The following is a 19856-nucleotide window of genomic DNA, read 5'->3' as shown; positions in this document are numbered from 1 at the left end:
CTGGTCGAAGCAGTAAAGGTTGAGGGCTGCCTTGGTTGCAGCGACCACGAGATGGTGGAATTCAGGATCTTGTGTGGTAGGACCAGTAGAATAGCAAGTAGAATTGCAACCCTGGACTTTAGCAGGGCAAACTTTGGCCTTTTCAAGCAATTGCTAGGGGAAATCCCGTGGGCAAGGCTGCTTGAAGGTAAAGGGGCCCAAGATAGTTGGTTGGCATACAAGGATTTCTTATTCCGAGCTCAAGATCAGAGCATCCCGACATGTAGGAAGTCAAGGAAGAGGGCCAGGAGACCTGCGTGGCTAAATAGGGAACTGCTGGGTATGCTCAAGTGGAAGAGGAGAGTTTACAGGTCGTGGAAGGAGGGGCTGGCCACTTGGGAGGAATATAAGGCTGCTGCTAGAGGATGTAGAAAGGCAGCTAGGATGGCTAAGGCCTCCTTAGAATTAAATCTGGCAAGAGGGGTAAAGGACAGCAGAAAGAGCTTTTTCAAATACATGGCAGATAAAACTAACACCAGAGGCAAGGTAGGCCCACTGGTGAACGGGATGGGTGCCCTGGTGACAGAAGATACAGAGATGGCAGAGTTATTGAATGCCTTCTTTGTCTCTGTCTACTCTGCCGGAGGCTGTCCTGAAGAGCCCTGTACCCCTGTGACCTCAGATGAAGTCAGGTCACTGGAGCAGTTTGCCTTAGTCGATGAGGAATGGGTTAGAGACCAGTTGAGCAATCTGGACATCCATAAATCCATGGGTCCAGATAGGATGCACCCACGGGTGCTGAGGGAACTGGCGGAAGTCATTGCTAGACCACTCTCCATCATCTTTACCAAGTCTTGGGAAACGGGAGAGGTGCCTGAGGACTGGAGGAAAGCAAATGTCGCTCCAATCTTCAAAAAGGGCAAGAAGGAGGATGCGGGTAACTATAGACCGGTCAGCCTCACCTCCATCCCTGGGAAAGTGATGGAGCACCTTATCCTTGGTACCATCTTAAGGCATGTCAAGGATAAGAGGGTTATGAGGGGCAGTCAACATGGCTTTACCAAGGGGAAGTCATGCTTGACCAACCTCATAGCCTTTTATGAGGAAATAACACGGTGGATGGATGATGGCAGAGCTGTGGATGTGGTCTACCTTGACTTCAGCAAAGCATTTGACACAGTCTCCCACAGCATCCTCACAGCTAAACTGAGGAAGTGTGGTCTGGATGATCAAGTAGTGAGGTGGACTGCAAACTGGCTGAAGGACAGAAGCCAGAGAGTTGTAGTCTATGAGGCGGAGTCTAGTTGGAGGCCAGTATCTAGTGGAGTGCCTCAAGGGTCAGTACTGGGACCAGTATTATTTAATATATTCATCAACGATTTAGATGAGGGAATTGAGTGTACTATCAGCAAGTTTGCTGATGACACTAAGCTGGGAGGAGTGGCTGACACGCCAGAAGGCTGTGCTTCCATCCAGCGGGACCTGGACAGGCTGGAGAGTTGGGCAGGGAGTAACTTGATGAAATATAACAAGGGAAAGTGTAGAGTCCTGCATCTGGGCAGGAACAACACCAGGCTCCAGTATAGGTTGGGGAACGACCTGTTAGAGAGTAGTGTAGGGGAGAGGGACCTGGGGTCTCAGTGGACGGCAGGATGACCATGAGCCAGCACTGTGCCCTTGTGGCCAAGAAGGCCAATGGCATCCTGGGGTGTATTAGAAGGGGGGTGGTCAGTAGGTCGAGAGAGGTCCTCCTTCCCGTCTACTCTGCCCTGGTGAGACCGCATCTGGAATATTGTGTCCAGTTCTGGGCCCCTCAGTTCAAGAAGGACAGGGACCTGCTGGAGAGAGTCCAGCGCAGGGCAACTAAGATGATTAAGGGAGTGGAGCATCTCTCTTATGAGGAAAGGCTGAGGGAGCTGGGTCTCTATAGTTTGGAGAAGAGGAGACTGAGGGGTGACCTTATTAGTGTATATAAATATATAAAGGGGGAGTGTCATGAGGATGGAGCCAGGCTCTTCTCAGTGGCAAACAATGATAGGACAAGGGGTAATGGGTACAAACTGGAACACAAGAGGTTCCACTTAAACTTGAGAAGAAACTTCTTCTCGGTGAGGGTGACAGAACATTGGAACAGGCTGCCCAGGGGGGTTGTGGAGTCTCCTTCTCTGGAGACATTCAAAACCCGCCTGGACACATTCCTGTGTAACCTTATCTAGGTGTTGCTGCTCTGGCAGGGGGATTGGACTAGATGATCTTTTGAGGTCCCTTCCAATCTCTAGCATACTGTGATACTGTGTGATACTGTGACACATTGTCCCATTTCTTGAGAAATGACAGAAGAGGGACACTTCGTGATTGCACTGGGGAGGCCAAAGAAAGTGTCTGCAAAGTTACTGAGTTGCAACATCCAAGTACCATTTTCCATTGCGTGTTTTGCTAGTGAGTGTCGCCAGGCTTTTTCACCAAGATGTGGTGAAAGTATTGGGTTTTGACAGTATGTCAGATGGACAAAGACAGAGAAATGTTGATCCCAGAAATGACATGTCATGAGATACAATGAAAGGTTAGTGCCAAGAAGAGGTGCACCTAAGGAAAAGGTAATGCATCATTACAAATGTACCAGAACAGGAGAACTGAGATCTTCTATGTTCGGTTCTTCTCCAACATTATAGTAATATATGCATTCATTAAAGAGTGCTTATTTCTTGTTTTATTCACTTGTTGCAGTGCTTAGAGATTTTGGAAGGGTGAAATGCTCAGTTCCAAGTTGTTTATGCACAAACCAACAGGTTGCATTTAATTAAGGTGAAAATCAGGTTCTCAGTGAGAACAAATACTGATAGTTGTACATTGAGTACAAATATCAGTATTTTGGGGATCAGTGGAATATATACTTGTCTAATTATTAATGTTATTTAAAAAGCATCATAAAACCCAAACCACATCACCTTCAGATATTGAAACCACTTTTTTAGTTCTGCACATAAACATGTGTTTTCATGGTAGATGAGTCCTTCCACTGCTTTCTGCTGTTGAAATAGTATGAACTAATAACATTCCTTCTATGGCAAAGACAGTTATCATCATTAGTAGGGATTATTAACTACATAGATATGCGTGAGCAAAGGTCCTGAGAAGTTGTTGCAGCCCTGTGTTTCTCCATGTGTGAGATGGAAGACGGTAAGGCTCTGAAATAATATGAAGACAGAGACATGCCAACATATTTAAGTACAAATGTGCTCTAGCTGGGAGAGAGAGAGAGAGGTATATCTTGGTTAGAGATTCTTATTACTTTCATCTCTCTCTTAGGTCAACTTTTTAATTGTGAGTTATATTATTCATTATGAACAGTCTAATGAGGCTGGAATTTAGTCTTCGATGATTAATTTTTGCAGATAAGAAACTTCATTGTCAGTGTCATTTGATTTATTCAAAAATGTTACTGAATGGGCTATAATTTATAAGGGGAACTATAATGGTCATAAAAAGAAAATATTTAATTTCAGCTTATGCTTTTGCTGGCATGAAATAAGAAACATCTGCAGAAGTCATAAGCTCAGCTGAGCAATACATTAGCCTAAGTCAGCAACAAAAGTAAGCAGTGCATTAACTTTGTCCTCACTAGCGGTGTCATTGGGATCAATCTTGGTTATATTAAAACAACACACCCTGATAAATGTAGAATAAACAAAGCAATTAAATATATCAATCTGAATGCAAGTTGTGGATACTTCCAAAATATTGGTATGTTCATCAGTTATTGTGTCAGGGTGGAAGAAGGGACCTGAGCAATCCAAAATGAAATAGATTAATTATGTTTCAAGTAATATATGAATTTCCAAAGATCATGGAATAAAGTTTCCTGAATAAGGAATGTGAACATTAAACTAGCAGGCTATGAGTCTTGATACCATTTAGAATTGGGATGTGTTAAGCATTTCTTTCATGGATCTTACAGTTAAATATAAAAATAATTAAATTACACAGTTCTTCACAGTATCACACAGTATCACAGTATGTTAGAGATTGGAAGGGACCTCAAAAGATCATCTAGTCCAATCCCCCTGCCAGAGCAGGAACACCTAGATAAGGTTACATAGGAATGTGTCCAGGCGGGTTTTGAATGTCTCCAGAGAAGGAGACTCTACAACCTCCCTGGGCAGCCTGTTCCAGTGTTCTGTCACCCTCACTGAAATCAAACCGATAGTAATACTTTTAGAGAAATATCTGACCCTTGTTTAGAAAAATAATTATTAAACCTGCAATAATCTGCTTCATTAGAATTTAATTAAATGGTAATAATTTTTTTATAATTCATTTTGTTACAGAATCTAAGTTCATACTCCGTAACAAACATTATTGTATCCGAGTTTCTCAGGAGCCATGTGCATTCAAAAATGGTCCATTGTAGCTCCACTGTTCTTCTTTGACTTGTCATCCCTAAATCACAGCCCCATTTGTTGCCTACCATTTTTCCTTCCTTTGCAAAGTGTTCTTGTCTACTTCAGCTCTATAGGGCTGATTGTCCTGTGAAACTTGATGTTACCAAATGCCTTTGGGCCTCCTAAGGAGAAAGCTACCTTTTCTATGCTGAAATCTTTTAGCTTGGTGGGACAGGTACTCCTGGAATCTGCTGGTTTAGTGGGAAAGGAGATAGGACTTGAAGGTATGACTTAAAAAGTTTAGTTTGTTTGTACCTTTATTTTATAGTCTTCACTACTGTATTTGCATAGGAAGGAGAAAATTTAGCTTTATAAACACAGCAATTTTTTTCATGTCATTGCCCAGAGTATGGAACTCAAACAAAGTGGCCTGTCTGGTGAGAATTAGAGCAGCAAAGAAAGAGTTATTAGTAGAAAACAAGAGTGACATATAATGACAACAGCCTACCTGGTGAGAGCAAAGCGATGACGGGAGCTTGATTAAATCAAGGAATCACAGCAGTCTAGCAAAGCAGCTAAGTAGTAACACAAGAGAAGGGGAAGGAACTGATTCCACAGTTCAAGTGAGATTTCAGGAAAACTGAATTTTGCTGATTATTGACTAGCATGTGTAATCTGAAGAACTGTATCATCTATAGGACTACACATTACACTATATGGCAGTACAGACAGTATCGGAGAACTTGGATACTTTGTCAGGGCAGATTGGAGACAGAGAAGCTGAGAATACAGGTGCTGTGCTTCAGAGAATGTAGGAAAATGTGCTCAGTTTATGGGATTGTGCAATAAAATCATGATACACGATTTGTGTAACTGCACTTACAAAAGAGTGCATTTAGCAGCTGATTTAAGCATTTTCCAAAGAACTGAAGAGCATTCACAGTACTTTCCAGTTTGGAGTTTTTTTTGTTTCTGAGGATTTTCAATGTTTGGACCAGAGCAGACCAGTAAGAAATACAGTATGACCTCCTATATATCATGGTGTGTCATCACACCCAAATATTGCTGCATAAAGTCCAAAGAGTCAGACTAAAGCTTTGCATTTTTCAGGAAGCTTTCAAATGTGATAGACACAGAAAGAAGAGTGGGGTTTAGATTATGGAATTTGATGAGGTGACAGAAACCTAGCTGATGTAGTTGTCAGTCTCTTCGCTATCTGGAAAGTGCCATTGTTTTGATTATGCATATTTCAGGGTAAATTTTTTTCCTGACCATTTACTTGACTGCCATTGTGGTGCAATATATAGTTAAATCTTCAGCATCAGATTTATTCTCAATATGTAAATAGTAGTCAGGTGCTTCCCTGTGTTTCCATCACCTGAGTAACTGAACTTTCTAACTCTTATTTCTGATTTTTTCCAGTGTTTCTTGTTCTGGTAACATTTCTTTGGTATTTTTGAGTCTTTGCTGAAATGTAGACACAAGAACTGGATACTTTAATCCTAATCTGTTTAAGCAGTGTTATAAGAAGAATCAAACTAAGTTTTTTTGAAGATTTTTTTTTTCTTTATATCCAGGAGTCTCATTTACTGTAATATTTACTCCTAATATTAAAAAATATTGTGAGAGATAATAGAAAATGGACTGTATGACACACAACAAAATAATAGTATGATCAGTGGGTAAATATAGATTGCTGATGAGAAAGGATGGAGCAAGGAAAGATATTAGTCTGGCATGCAATCATGCAGCAGAATCATTGGCATGTATGCAACTGCAATACAGCAAGCTGTACAAGGCATAGTATCAGCAGTGGTCCTGACTTGAAAGAGGAGGAGAGTGAGGGTGTGTACCTTTAAACAATGTGTAAGATTGTGTAATTCAGTGTGATGAGCACACAGAATGAAGCTGAATATAGAAATAGTGTTTGTTACAAATATTCCAGTAATAATGTTGATAAGTGAAAGGATGAGAAGTATGAAACCCCATAGTGTTTTGAAATACACCAGAACTAATCAGCATTTTAGTGTCAGAGATAAGATGAGAGTTCTGCTTCTTATCCTGGATAACTACAGTAGTTATTTAAAAACAAATGCTAGTACTGCCTGTTCTCTAACGTAGTGTGCCTTGAACAAAACTGGATGAGAAACAGTAAGTTCTTCTGGATTGTTCTGGCCATCTTCAACACATTTTTGGGAAGTGTGCCCTGAACATGGACTCTCTGTGAGTCCAGATGTATCCTTGGTTAACATAACATCAAGTGCAACCAGCATTATGGCAATAGCATTCTCACTCAATAGATAATGGAAAAAGCAACCTATAGTAATGATACGAGTTGGTGGCAACCTAAGGTAATTTTACTGCAGAGCAGTAGATAACAGTCTCATACTTGAAAGAGGTGATGCAGACCACAGGACATGTATGGGATATTCTTTTGAAAGGCTCATGAGACACTTGTTCATTATTATGTTTTGGAGAGCTAGGAAAATGTTGATATATAAACAAACTAAACAGTTAGTGCCACTAGTATCATAGGTTGGAAACGAAACCCCAAACCACAATGGTAATCCAAATGGTTTCGGATATTAATGGATTATCATGTTTGAAGAGGTACACAACACATACAAAAAATGAAACAAGGAAGTTTATATCAAGTTTAAAAGGGTAGTTAATCTGCAAGTTTTCCATCAGCAGTGTTTTTGAAAAAAAGGTTGGACTTTAAAGTAAAAAACCCAACATCCCTATTGTTATTATGCAGTGCAGAACAAACTGTATGGAAAACAGCATTCAGTTTACTGTTCAGTTGTTATGGATAACATGGATTTACCATTAGCATGTTTCCTCTTTAATATTATTAGGGGACAAACAAAGTCTGCAATCTCTTAGTTTTTACCAAGTTGCTCTATCCACCAAAGTGATTGTCACTTTTTAAGTTGCCTGATAAATCAGGTATCAGACTACTTGAAGGAAAAGAAGGCTCCTTTAAATTGTCTTGAGGAGCACAGAATCTTGTACCAGTATGAAAAATAAAGGAAAAAATAGTCCCTCTCCTGTTACCCTATTGACCACCTTGATCCACCACAACCGCATACATGTGCAACTACTGACCTTCCCCAGGCCTATGAGGCCACATGGAGTGAAGGCTGAAGATTTTTGCACTATAATGTATTTTAGAAAACAGAACTTCATGAAGCTCCTCACTCTTTGAGGTGTGCATTTGTCATGGCAAAATTGTAGCAAAATTTACATGATCACTTTCTGATGGGAAAGCTTGACCTAATTACAGAGGAATTAATTGTCCTGAAGGTGTAAGCTTAGATTTTGTTCTGGATAGACTAAACTCCAGTGATTTCGATGAAATTTTTATCTGCATTGTACAGGTCTGAATTGTCCCTTGTTGATGTGTGGAACCATTTAAAGAATTCTCAAAATGCAAGATAGTACAGTAATAGAGGCACAGCCAGTGGAAGGTAATACAGATGTGTATTTGATTGGTTTATTCCACATTTATAAAATGTATCTCATGAACCTTTGCATGGTTGGAACAAGTCCAGAGGAGGGCCACAAGGATGATCAGGAGACTGGAGCACCTCCCATATGAAGACAGGCTGAGAAAGTTGGGGCTATTCAGCCTGGAGAAGAGAAGGCTGCATGAAGACCTCATAGCAGCCTTCCAGTATCTGAAGAGGACCTATAGGGATGCTGGGGAGGGACTATTCATTAGGGACTGTAGTGACAGGACAAGGGGTAATGGGTTAAAACTTAAACAGGAGAAGTTTAGATTGGATATAAGGAAGAAATTCTTTACTGTGAGGGTGGTGAGGCACTGGAATGGGTTGCCCAGGGAGGTTGTGAATGCTCCATCCTTGGCGGTGTTCAAGGCCAGGTTGGATGAGGCCTTGGGTGGCATGGTTTAGTGTGAGGTGTCCCTGCCCATGGCAGGGGGGTTGGAACTAGATGATCTTAAGGTCCTTTCCAACCCTAACTATTCTATGATTCTAAGTGAAGGAAGTTCAAATTCTGGCTATACTGGAGATAGCAACTGGGTGTTTTGGTCTATCAGCCTGCAGTAGGAAGGCATGTATGTATGTATATACATTTATGTGTATTTTTTTTACATATATAATGTGTCATTTTATCCTTTTAATGCAGAGTCATGGCTAAAATTCACTAGGTTAAAACATGGAATATTTATGAAGCTAAAGAATTTGCTCATCAGATGAATATTTCATGACCACTATATTTTTATCTATTTCTTGGATATATCTGTATTTAGTCATGATAATCTTTGATGTAGAAACTTCTCATAGAATGCAGTGCGTAGTAATTAACATAGACTTTAAAATACATGGTTTAATTTCAAATTTAATATACTAAGAAATTTCCTTAAGAGGCTTGTTTTCTGCTAGTGATGTCATAAAATTACTAGTGAAAAAAAGGAGTTGGAGGGGAAAAAAAATGAGTTTTGTTGACAAAATATTATGGAATTGATTTTTGTCTTTTAGTTAGGTCAATGAAGTTATTTCAAGTTTACTTTGTTAATTAGGTACTGGTATCAGATAATGTTTTGTGTTGACATTAATGATGCTGTATAAAGTTGAGCAATTGCCAGTGCATCAAAGCTGCATCTGTTAGTATTATAGGCATTCAGATTGCCCATCTTTAAAATGTGAACATTTTTTTGTATGAATATTAACTGGAAAATGCCATGGGGGCCATGTAAATTATTCATGAATGTGAGTTAAATTCAGAAGGAATATTTTACTTTAAAAACTAACACCTATATATTTGACCTAAAAACTAATGGAAAAAGGTTTGACCTAAGTACTTGGGAAAATAATAATGAAAATATATTAATGAATTTAATTTATTTTTGTGGAACAGTGTTTATTTGTATCTCATTTTGAAAATTTAAAAAATATTCTGCATGTTTTAAAATTGTTTGGTTTTTATTTTTGTCTTTTAAAAGGATTGAAATTAAGATGAGGTATTGCAGTAGAAGTGTGAAAGTTTTAGGATGACCCAAATACAAAGTTTTTCACTTCTGCTTAATATATACTAACAGGTTTTCATTAGGTGGGAATATGAAAAAAAACCACCACAAAACCAACAAACAACAAAAGATTATTCTCCAAGTTCTATCCTGAAGAAAGCAACTAATGATGGAGAAGACAAGCTAGTAATTTCTTTTTCCTTTGTGCACTTAACTGTAATGAAAATCAATCACATTCCACTCAAGGTTTTCTCAGTACTTCCTCTGAGTTACGTATGTATCTGGCAGTCATTTTCCTAGATCCCCAGAAGCATACACTTAGAGCATTTGAATGTATTTACCCTGAACAGTAGAGATGAAGACTATGAAACCTGTAGGAATTTTTTCCATCACTGTCATTGTAATTAGTCCTTTAAATGTAATGTATTTTAATAATGGTAGTATGACAGTCAGCATGTCACGGAATGCATGTTGGATATCTATTTAAAGAGATTGCAAGGTGGGAAATAGACGAAAAAATTGAGTAACTGTAGAAATATGTTTTGTTTCTATCCCATTTCAAAGCCCTTCTGTTAATTGTTCTTTAAATGCATTGTGATTCACGCAATCACAGCAGGGTTGAGATATAAAGGGACTTCTGGAAGTCCTGTGCTCCAGCCCCACCTTGTCAAGCAAGGCCACTTACAGCTGGCTGCCCAGGACCATGTCAAGATGGCTTTTGGGTAGCTCCAGGGAGGGAGACTCCACAACATCTCTGGTCCTGTAAGACAAATATAAAAAACTTACATGTTGTCCAGTGTCTGTAATCCAGAATGGTGAGCATTTTGACAGCCCAAACATAAGTGCCGCATCAGCAGATAAGAGTTAAGATTACAGGTCGTGTACTCACTAGTTCAGAGCACCATACAGCAGTCTGTGCACTCTGCATTTTTGTGTCCCTTTTTTACGAAGAACACAAGGCATTACTGAATCCAAAAGCAAGGATCAAAGTACTGACTTACGTTATTCTGACCTGAACCAAGTAGAAAGCAATTGCAACATCTCAGGTGCCAAGGAGAACAGATTATATGTATAATCTCATTCTTGTGATGGCCTGTGGCGTGCGATGAGGATGCGAGTGTGTAGAAGTGCTTTAGACTCCATCAAGCATGAAGTGGAGGGGGGTAATGCAAGGAGAGGTTTTGCCATCTGTTTGCAGCACAAAAGAGGGGATATCAGAAGGGATGAAGGACAGATTTTCAACACAGTTGGCCAGAGCCCTACAGCTCTTATTACTCATGGCAGGAGGTGCTGGTTGGGATTGCTTTTGCAATGCAGCCACTGGAGAGAGTGCTAAGCATCCTCCATAAGAAAACACAGAACTCTGAGTCAGATGGAGAGCGCATAGAAAATGGATAAATCTGCCCTTAGGAGTATATGAGAAAGTAGAGCTGAGGTGGGTTTCAGAAAATCCATGTACTTGGGATGTAAAAAAAAAATCTTAAAAAAACCCTAACAGCTCAAAATCAATAGGCCTAACTCCTACACTAATGAAAACTGAGAGGTGTGGAGGAGCACCAGAATGCTAACTGATGGCTGCTGTGAAGATGCTTCTTACAGGGGTGAATTTCGAGAGGCTGATAAACTTGTGACTTCTATTGATGAAGATAATAGAATAATCAATGTAAATTATCTTCACTTGCTCATGAGAAAAAGTCTTGACTACTCAAGTTTTAATTATTTTCTGAAAAATTAAGAATAGCGTATCAATAACAAATTAAGGAAAAACTATAGAGTTTCTGAGAATAAAGAAATTTCTCACCAGGTGTATTGCTTTACCTCATATTACAGAGTTCTCTGTCTTGTTTCGCTGCATGTAGCAAAGTGACGTGTTAATGTCAGAGAGACAGAAAATCATCTGGTTTTGCACTTATATTTAAGCATGTTTCTTTTTTGGCATTTCTGTTCTTTGAATACAGTTGTCAGCAGAGAACTTCGTGTGCTCATTCTAAGTCACAGTAATTTGCTCAAACTGCGCCAGGTTTAAAGTGAAGCTTCCTTGTCACTCGTATTTTAGGGCAGAACAGATGTGTTCAGTTTGAAATGATCCAGGTTCAATATGGCCCCTGCAGATACCATTAGCTAAATTCATTTTTTCTAGAGCAGTGTTTGATTGAAGCTGGAGATTATTGACCATTTTTCCACGGTTTATATCATACATATTTTTCAACATATGTTTTTCAATATTAAACAATAATGGATTCAGATATATTTAGATATTTTTTCTGGTTATACTGAAGTTAAACATAAAGCCAATATTAGCTACAAAGGTAATAGAATCCTCTTTTATTTCTGCCTAGTCAAAGAAGTTAGAAGTGAATACTGGTATGTCAGCCATTCCTTAAGCCTATGTTCAAGTCTGCAAAATTTACCTGGACAATGAAAATACCTTTTTATTAAGTTAGAAATACATGCTTTGCCTTTCTTGCACCAAGACTCATGTCTTCTTTTTTCTATACCTGTATTCACAGTATCACAGTATCACAGTATGTTAGAGATTGGAAGGGACCTCAAAAGATCATCTAGTCCAATCCCCCTGCCAGAGCAGCAACACCTAGATAAGGTTACACAGGAATGTGTCCAGGCGGGTTTTGAATGTCTCCAGAGAAGGAGACTCCACAACCCCCCTGGGCAGCCTGTTCCAATGTTCTGTCACCCTCAGTGAGAAGAAGTTTCTTCTCAAGTTTAAGTGGAACCTCTTGTGTTCCAGTTTATACCCATTACCCCTTGTCCTATCATTGTTTGCCACTGAGAAGAGCCTGGCTCCATCCTCATGACACTCCCCCTTTATATATTTATATACACTAATAAGGTCCCCCCGCAGTCTCCTCTTCTCCAAACTATAGAGACCCAGCTCCCTCAGCCTTTCCTCATAAGAGAGATGCTCCACTCCCTTAATCATCTTTGTCGCCCTGCGCTGGACTCTCTCCAGCAGGTCCCTGTCCTTCTTGAACTGAGGGGCCCAGAACTGGACACAATATTCCAGATGCGGTCTCACCAGGGCAGAGTAGAGGGGAAGGAGGACCTCTCTCGACCTACTGACCACCCCCCTTCTAATACACCCCAGGGTGCCATTGGCCTTCTTGGCCACAAGGGCACAGTGCTGGCTCATGGTCATCCTGCCATCCACTAGGACCCCCAGGTCCCTCTCCCCTACACTACTCTCTAACAGGTCATTCCCCAACCTATATTGGAACCTGGGGTTGTTCCTGCCCAGATGCAGGACTCTACTCTTTCCCTTGTTATATTTCATCAAGTATTCATGCCATGTAGCTTTATAGTGGGATATTTCCTGTTCTGAAGTTACTAAAAAATGGTTAAAAATGCATACCACACTAAAGCAATGTCTCTCCCTGCATGGGACTCCTCTTAATGCCACATCCTTCATTTTAGCTGCCATCTGCTCCTTTAGATTCTTCTCTTGGCATACTGTACAATTTGTAGCTCAAATTTTCTATGATGAAGATTGTGTTGCAGAGTATTTTCTAAGAAACAGTGACTATTGAATACTTTTCATTTTGTCTTCATGCAGTCTAAAGGCTTTTCATCTGATGATAAAACTGTTGCCTGTTTATTGGTTTATACAGCTTCATTCCCCAGAAGGGTTAGCAGAACAACCTTTGCAACTGGCATATTAGAATATTTGCCAAAACCCACAAAGTATTTGGGAAACCTGCAGGATACATATTTATATTTGAAATTTTGGGGTTTGAAAGTTGTTGGGTTTTCCTGTATGTTCATTGAACTTCCTACTATGTATTTCAGTAAGGCATGCTGGTCAATCCGGGTGTACTTTGCTGACAGCAGACTAGGTGAGACCCCACAGGTTAGTCTGGGGTAAGAAAATACACAATGGCATTGCAGAAAATTAATTAATTGAAGTTGACATCTGCTGTTACTGGACCATTTAGAGCTGGGGTTTATTTGTCTTAATTGCTGTTTTCTGCTCTGTTTTGAGCAAGTTTTATTGTTTTTTCAATCTCTCCTTATTCTATTGGATGTTGGATATTGGATATTTCTAAGAAGCATGGTAGTAATTTTAGCTTCTTATTTCTGGCAAAAAAGCTGGTGAAGCGCAGACTGTGTTCAGCCTTATCTCAGTCCCACTTTGTTTCAGCCTGAATTTTTGTACCTTAGAGAAAGCCTTCCTCTCTCCACCCTTGCACAGAGAGCAAGTGCCAGGATTTTCCCAGTTTTGAGCGAACTATTCTTCAAAAGCAGGTCAAACTACCCACTCAGTCAGCCTCCAGCATCTGCGAGTTGAGATGGAACACATTTTCTGCTCATAATACAAAGGAATGGTATACCTGGCATGGCACCCAGGTACCTTTGATTTGTCCTGGATCGAGTACTGGCTACACATCTGCAGTGGGAGAGCTAACCCAGCCTCCTGTTCAACTTCAAAACCAGCACTATGGTCTTAGTCACTTAGCTGTTTGAGTGCACTTGGTTTGGTACAAAAAAGCACTAGGATATTTTCTGATTACATTCTCTGCTGTTTTGGAACATACACATCTTCTCAAAACTGCACATGGCAGCAAGTAAAACTGTGTGATATTTCAAGTCATGACAGACTACTCCTGGTTTCAGAATTACAGCTTAAAGTACTGCTGTGCCTTTGGCAGCACTGGAAACTTTGGCAAGAACAGCAGCAGACTAAAAACTGAATAATTGTTTTAAAACTAAATCTTTTTGCATTGTTTTTCTTAAGAAGAACATCCTGCCAAATACTAGGCTTGATGGGCACTCCACTGACTGCCTTGTTCTAGAGAGTTGTAAATGTGAAGACACTAATTGCAAAAATAGTTATCTAATCTTGTCTTCTGCAAAATGTGTAATTTTACCTAAGTAAATCTTTTATTTCATGTTTAAACATATTATCATTCAGCATCAGTTCTGATACTTAGGGAGAAAAAAAAAAAAAAAAAGGAAGACTAGTGAGAATTAATTAAATTAATTAGCCACATTTGTTGGCATTTCTAACATTGTCATTTTAAGACACTAGCATTCTGGACTTTGATAATACCTGAAATTTTGCTCTGATACTGATTTTTGGTTAGAATTTTTTTTATTAAAATAAAATAATGAAAGGAAGAAAAAGTAAGTTTTTTATAGGCTTTAAATTTTTAAGTGAATATAAACCTATGAGGAGTGGCACAGGCTATTTCTAGGGTTTCTTAATTAATGACTTTGTTTTCTATTTAACATCTGTCATCCAAGCAGAGTTTTATCAGTTCACAGTGAGTTATCTGTGACATGCACTAGTGAGTTGCCTGGTGTCTTTCTTCTTTTTTTTGTTTTTCATATTTTGTAATTTATTTTTTCAGTTCTGGCTGCAAACACAACTCTAGCTGAAGCTAGAAGGAGGCACTGCTATTCCCAGGGGCCTGTGAATGGTGAGGGATGTGCTGGTATCCGAGTACTACAGTTAAAATTAAACACACTAACAGAACAACCTGACCTTACTGTAGAACTGCAAGATAAAAATTTCTAACTCACCCTGATAGATGTATCTTTGACCAACTGGCATAAAAAGTGCGTTTTCCAGATTCATCAGATTCATGCATCTTGAGAACAATCTGTTTTTCTTGGGGTTTGTTCCTCCTCTTTATAGCTAGGGACAATAATAGTTCATACCAGTTGTTGCGACTGGTTGAGTTAATTGTTAGGAGTTGGTGACACACTATTAATCAGCTGAGCTGTGGCTTGGAGGTGACTTTAGCACATTTAACCTGACAGAATGGGACAGGGCAGGGTTGAATGCAAGGGGGTCTTTGGTGGAAACAAGGTTTGATTCAGCCCTCCGCTTGGTGGTGAGTTGCCTCATAAGGCATGGCAATACTGAGCAAAGGGCCATGCTGAGAACCACAGACTGAGCCAGTTTATTGAAAAATGAACTGAATTCTATAGAATGGGTAGCAGGTGAAAAGACAGACATTCTAAGCACATATTTTCAATTAAAGTTCTGTAGCATTTAAATCACATTCTTAATGACTGATGCTGAGTTTTTGGGAAATCAGTCTTTGTAGCATGCGGGTCCTCTGAGATCCTGAGATTTGATGGTGAGCAGAATATAATTTATTTTTGACCTTACATTCAGAAAAATGTTTTCTGCTCGTGGATCCTACTGTTTGCAAGTGGTTCATTTGGATGATTTTATAGAGCTCTTGCATAGCTTTTTCATTAGAGATAATGCCATATATTCAAGTTTATTCCTTATAAAAGAGTCTTACATTTTATTTGAATGTTAAGGAAAATGTCTTTCACGTTAATATGAAAGTAACACATGCCTTAATATAAACACGAAACTAATGTTCCACTGAGTCTGCCTCCCTCAAGTTACCTACACTTCAAAGGTCAGAATTTTCCCAGACCTTTTAAGTCTTCTACCATTGTAACAGAAATGATCACAGATCTGGCATAGGTATTCACATGCTATCCAAGCATTGACTTGCATTCTCTCTCTTAAGCTAATATATGTTGGACAATATGTATCCTGGAATATGGTTTCCAAAACTGCCTATGTCTTGGGTTTTTTTTTCACCACTAGTGTCACACAGCATTATTCACTTCCAAGGAAAACATGATTAAGTTTTATCACGTGAATATCAGGTATTCTCTAAGAAGATAAAAACTAATGTTTGTGCTGCCATACGTCTTCTTATATTTTGTCAATGATGCATTAGAAGGGGTAGAAAAACATTTTGAAAATGCTTTAAAGCTGCAGAGTAGTTTACAGTTTAAGGTCATGCAGTACTGTTATCAGATCATGACTTGGGGATGTTCGTGACTGTTTGGGAGGCTTTTTTGTCAAATACCTGGCTCCTCTGTGCAAGTCTCACCACTCTGGAATCAGAATGAGAAAGTCAGGCTGATGGTAAACCACCACCCAGTGTGGTGAGTCACCAGCTTGTGCTAGCTCAGTTGAGAAAGGCAATTTCAGTTTATACCCTCTTGACCCCTCTGAAATAAGTAAAGAGTGAATTACAGATAATTGCTATGGAGATGAGTCACTGTATAAATAGCTTTTTAAAATAACTTCAAGTTTTAAATCACTGCTGATGGAGAAAAAATGTGTAAGAAATCTTTGGTGTGCACTTGCTTAATAAGTGGAAAGCAGAGTGCTGACATTGCATTTGAGCCACTATGATAAAGCAAAGATAATTTATACTTTGTGTATTCAGTTGCTTAGGGAAGACTTTATTTTTAAACATGGTTTATCAAGCTATGGTGGATGAAAGAAGACCTGGCACATGTAGGATCATTTGATCTTTTTAAAAAAATTGCATAAAGTACAAACAGATTTATAATTTAATTTTAATATTTATTTTTAATATGAATCTTTAATTTCTGTCTAGGGTTAAGAAATAGAGTATTGACAAGTAGAACTAGGTCTTTTGCATTTTACAAAAGCAGTTCTCACTGACTGTAACTCAGACAAAAAATTAACATAGTCTATTCCTGAAAGAGCCTAAATCAGCAATTGAATAGTCAAAATTAATTAGATAAACATAAAACTAACATTATTGACATAGCTGTCTTGCAACTTGAATGATTTATTTCAGCAGAGCTTCAGGTATCCTCTTTTATTTAGATGTGTATCCTAAGTGCAGAGCGGTCCCACTGGAACAACCATCATCAGAGTGATGACATGATCCAGTTGTAAATTGCTGATGCTGGTATTCACTCCAATAATTAAGACTATTATTCAAATGGCAGTCCGAAAAAAAACCCAAACCTGTTCTTGGAATGAATATTCTTTGTATAATTGGACAATCTCAATGTACAGTCAGTAGTACTTTAATTATCTGTTGCTTAAGCAGCAAGGAGCATTTGAGCTTGGCAGTTAATAGAGATTTTGGGCATTTGTAAAATTTAATGACTCTTCTAACTAACTTCCATGTTCTGTTGGCGTAGTTCTCTCTGTTACTGGTACTTTGAGAAACTACAGCATGCTTAATTTTTTATCATTTGTTTACTTCTGATACTGTTCTTAAGATTTAAATACTCAGTTTCTTTTTTGTGGAATTAGCTGCCATGTTGTTATTGAACTAATGATGGATCTGATTAGTTAAATTTAAAAAAAATAGGATGGTATTTTCCCTTCTTTCCTTCAATGCCTTGAAATTCTGTCCTGTTTCAAACACATTTTACTTAAATCTGGTATTTATACAGTACAAGAACATGTTATTGTGAACTAAAAGCTTGATGTGATCTGTATGTATATTCACCTCAAAATTGATCAATCTAGGTTCATAATGCACATCTAGACACTAAATGAGGAGTTACAAAAGAGAAGGTTTAGCCTGTTAATTACCTTGTTTAGGCCATTTTAGACAATTCATGTCATAATGTAGCCTTCTTAAGTGTTTATCTGAACACGAAGTTAAGAGGTTATATAAATAAAAATTACCTATTTGCCTCAGGAAACTTTAGTTAGAGACAAGATGCTTGTCTGATACGTCAAACAGTAATTCATTATTTTCTATTGATTGGATCTGACACCCCCCCAGAAGGACACCATACTACTCTACAATTAGGAATAACTGATGTGTCGATGTTAATTGTCACATACAGTTGCATATAGAATATTGTACTGAGTTAATCAAGGTCTGTACATGGTCTCAAATGCGGTTGGTATCTGACAAACTTTCACTAAAAAGAAGAAAGAACATCCTTTTGCTTCCTTAATTTCTCCCAGCATAATGCATGGAGTGATAGTTAGGGCAAAGAAGTCAACTCACCAAGCACTGATCTTTGAGAAAATGTTTGAAATCTTTATCCATGCCAAGTGCAAGCTCTGAAGCCATCATTGCTTAACAGCCACGGCAAGCATGAAGTTACTGCGTTTGCTGTGGCTGTTAGGACTGTTGATTGTATGGAACTGATTCTGCAAGAAGTCAAACAGGAGCTTCAATTTCAGCTGGTGGAAGAAACCCTTGAAAAGAGAAAAAATAAAAGTATGGATATGTGTGTTTAATATCTTAAGAGGGTCTCTACATCACATTTATGGAGAGTCTTCAAAGACTTCTAGGTGCTTTCACAGTATCCAGGTGAGAAACGCTTCATAGCTGCGTTTTCTTTCGTTGAAAACTTTGCAAGACTGTGGGAAGACCATTTTTATGATGCGTATGTATATAAAACATATTGACTGGAAGGAGAAAACAAACTAAATCACTGGTGTGCCTTTAAAATACAGTTTTACGATGTGTACATCTGTTTCTTTCTTTTGAATGCACAGGTAATAGATTGTCTACAGTGAGAGGTGCTTTCTGATGTTAGCTAAAGGTGATTTAATGGTTATCTATCACCAAAAGAGAAAGGTTCTAGGATAAAGATAAAGATTTTTATTGCTTTCCTCAGACAATAAATATCTGGAATAAAAAGTTCAATGGGCAGCTGCCCCCAACCCAATCCTACCCAAAACCAAACCCCCAAACTGCATTTTCTCCTTTACTACTTAATTTCAGGATTGTTCATTCATTACTGCCAGCACCAAGTTGTGAAGAAACTGAAGGGAACAGAAGGGGTAGAGGATGGAGAGAGGGGAAAAAAAAAGTGTGCACTGTGCGTCTCGTTAATTGCTAATCAGCAGCGGGCTTAGTTGTGTCATCAGAGAGCAGCCTTCATTATTTAACCAAATAATGGGGTCCAGCAGGCTTTACCTTCAGAACAGCTCCTGTGTAATACTACAACAGATAGTTCTGGCTGTGAATTTGACTGCAGGGAAGTTGTCTGAAACTCCTCTGTTGATCACTGTTATTGTATTATTGGCGCTATCCTACTAGTTAATTAGAAAGAAAGGTTAAGAATGTAATATTACAAATGCAAGTGAAGATCCTAACTCATTTTAGCTTAGTTCTCCACTAAGGTGAAGCATCTGTTACTCAAGTTCATCAAATGATATGAAGTTTTTCATGATGTCTTATTGCTTGTGTATTAAGAGAATGTAAATAACAATGACTGTATAGATTTCTTCATCTGTATTTCTCTCTCTCTCCTTTCTCGTCCCTTTCCTTTTCCTATCCCCACCTTCACCCTATCCCCACCACCTTTTTTCACAGCCTCCATTGAAGAGGAACCAACTTCAGCAGGTATGAATAATTTGTGATTACATATGCATCATGGTAGCCGTTTCTTGAGAACTACCCTTTTTAAAGACCATTTTAACCAGGTTTATTTTGTGTAACACACACTAAATAGCCGTATCAGTGATGGGTTCTTTTCTCTTCTGTCTGCTTCTCTTCCTATTGCCTTTTCTTCCCTCAATTTGGAGTCAGTAGGAAATACAGTAGTATTCCACTAGTAGTTAAGAAATCTTCTTTGCCACGTTCCATCCTTTTTGCTTCTTGCTTCGTTAAGCTGGCACACCAAGGTTCACACAACAAACTAGGACAGAACCAATCAGAATCTCAGAAAAATGTGTTTGTGCTAGTTCTTTATTTGCCTTTATGCTGGTGAAG

At 38.8% G+C, this 19856-nt stretch overlaps 1 protein-coding gene across 1 annotated transcript in view; it reads left to right on the top strand.

Moving 5' to 3' along the window:
- Positions 1–19856, top strand: part of EDIL3 (EGF like repeats and discoidin domains 3) — a gene marked incomplete at both ends in the record, with an annotated part of 259331 nt that overhangs the window by 74340 nt on the left and 165135 nt on the right. The window contains one exon of the mRNA XM_080637664.1: positions 19458–19487. Within this exon, the coding sequence (XP_080493790.1) occupies positions 19458–19487 (30 nt within the window). The remainder of the gene's footprint in view (positions 1–19457; positions 19488–19856) is intronic.

The sequence above is a fragment of the Psittacula echo genome, assembly GCF_963264785.1.
Source record: "Psittacula echo genome assembly, chromosome: Z".
Classification (NCBI taxonomy): Eukaryota; Metazoa; Chordata; class Aves; order Psittaciformes; family Psittacidae; genus Psittacula; species Psittacula echo.
This window is presented reverse-complemented; position numbering and strand designations above follow the sequence as displayed.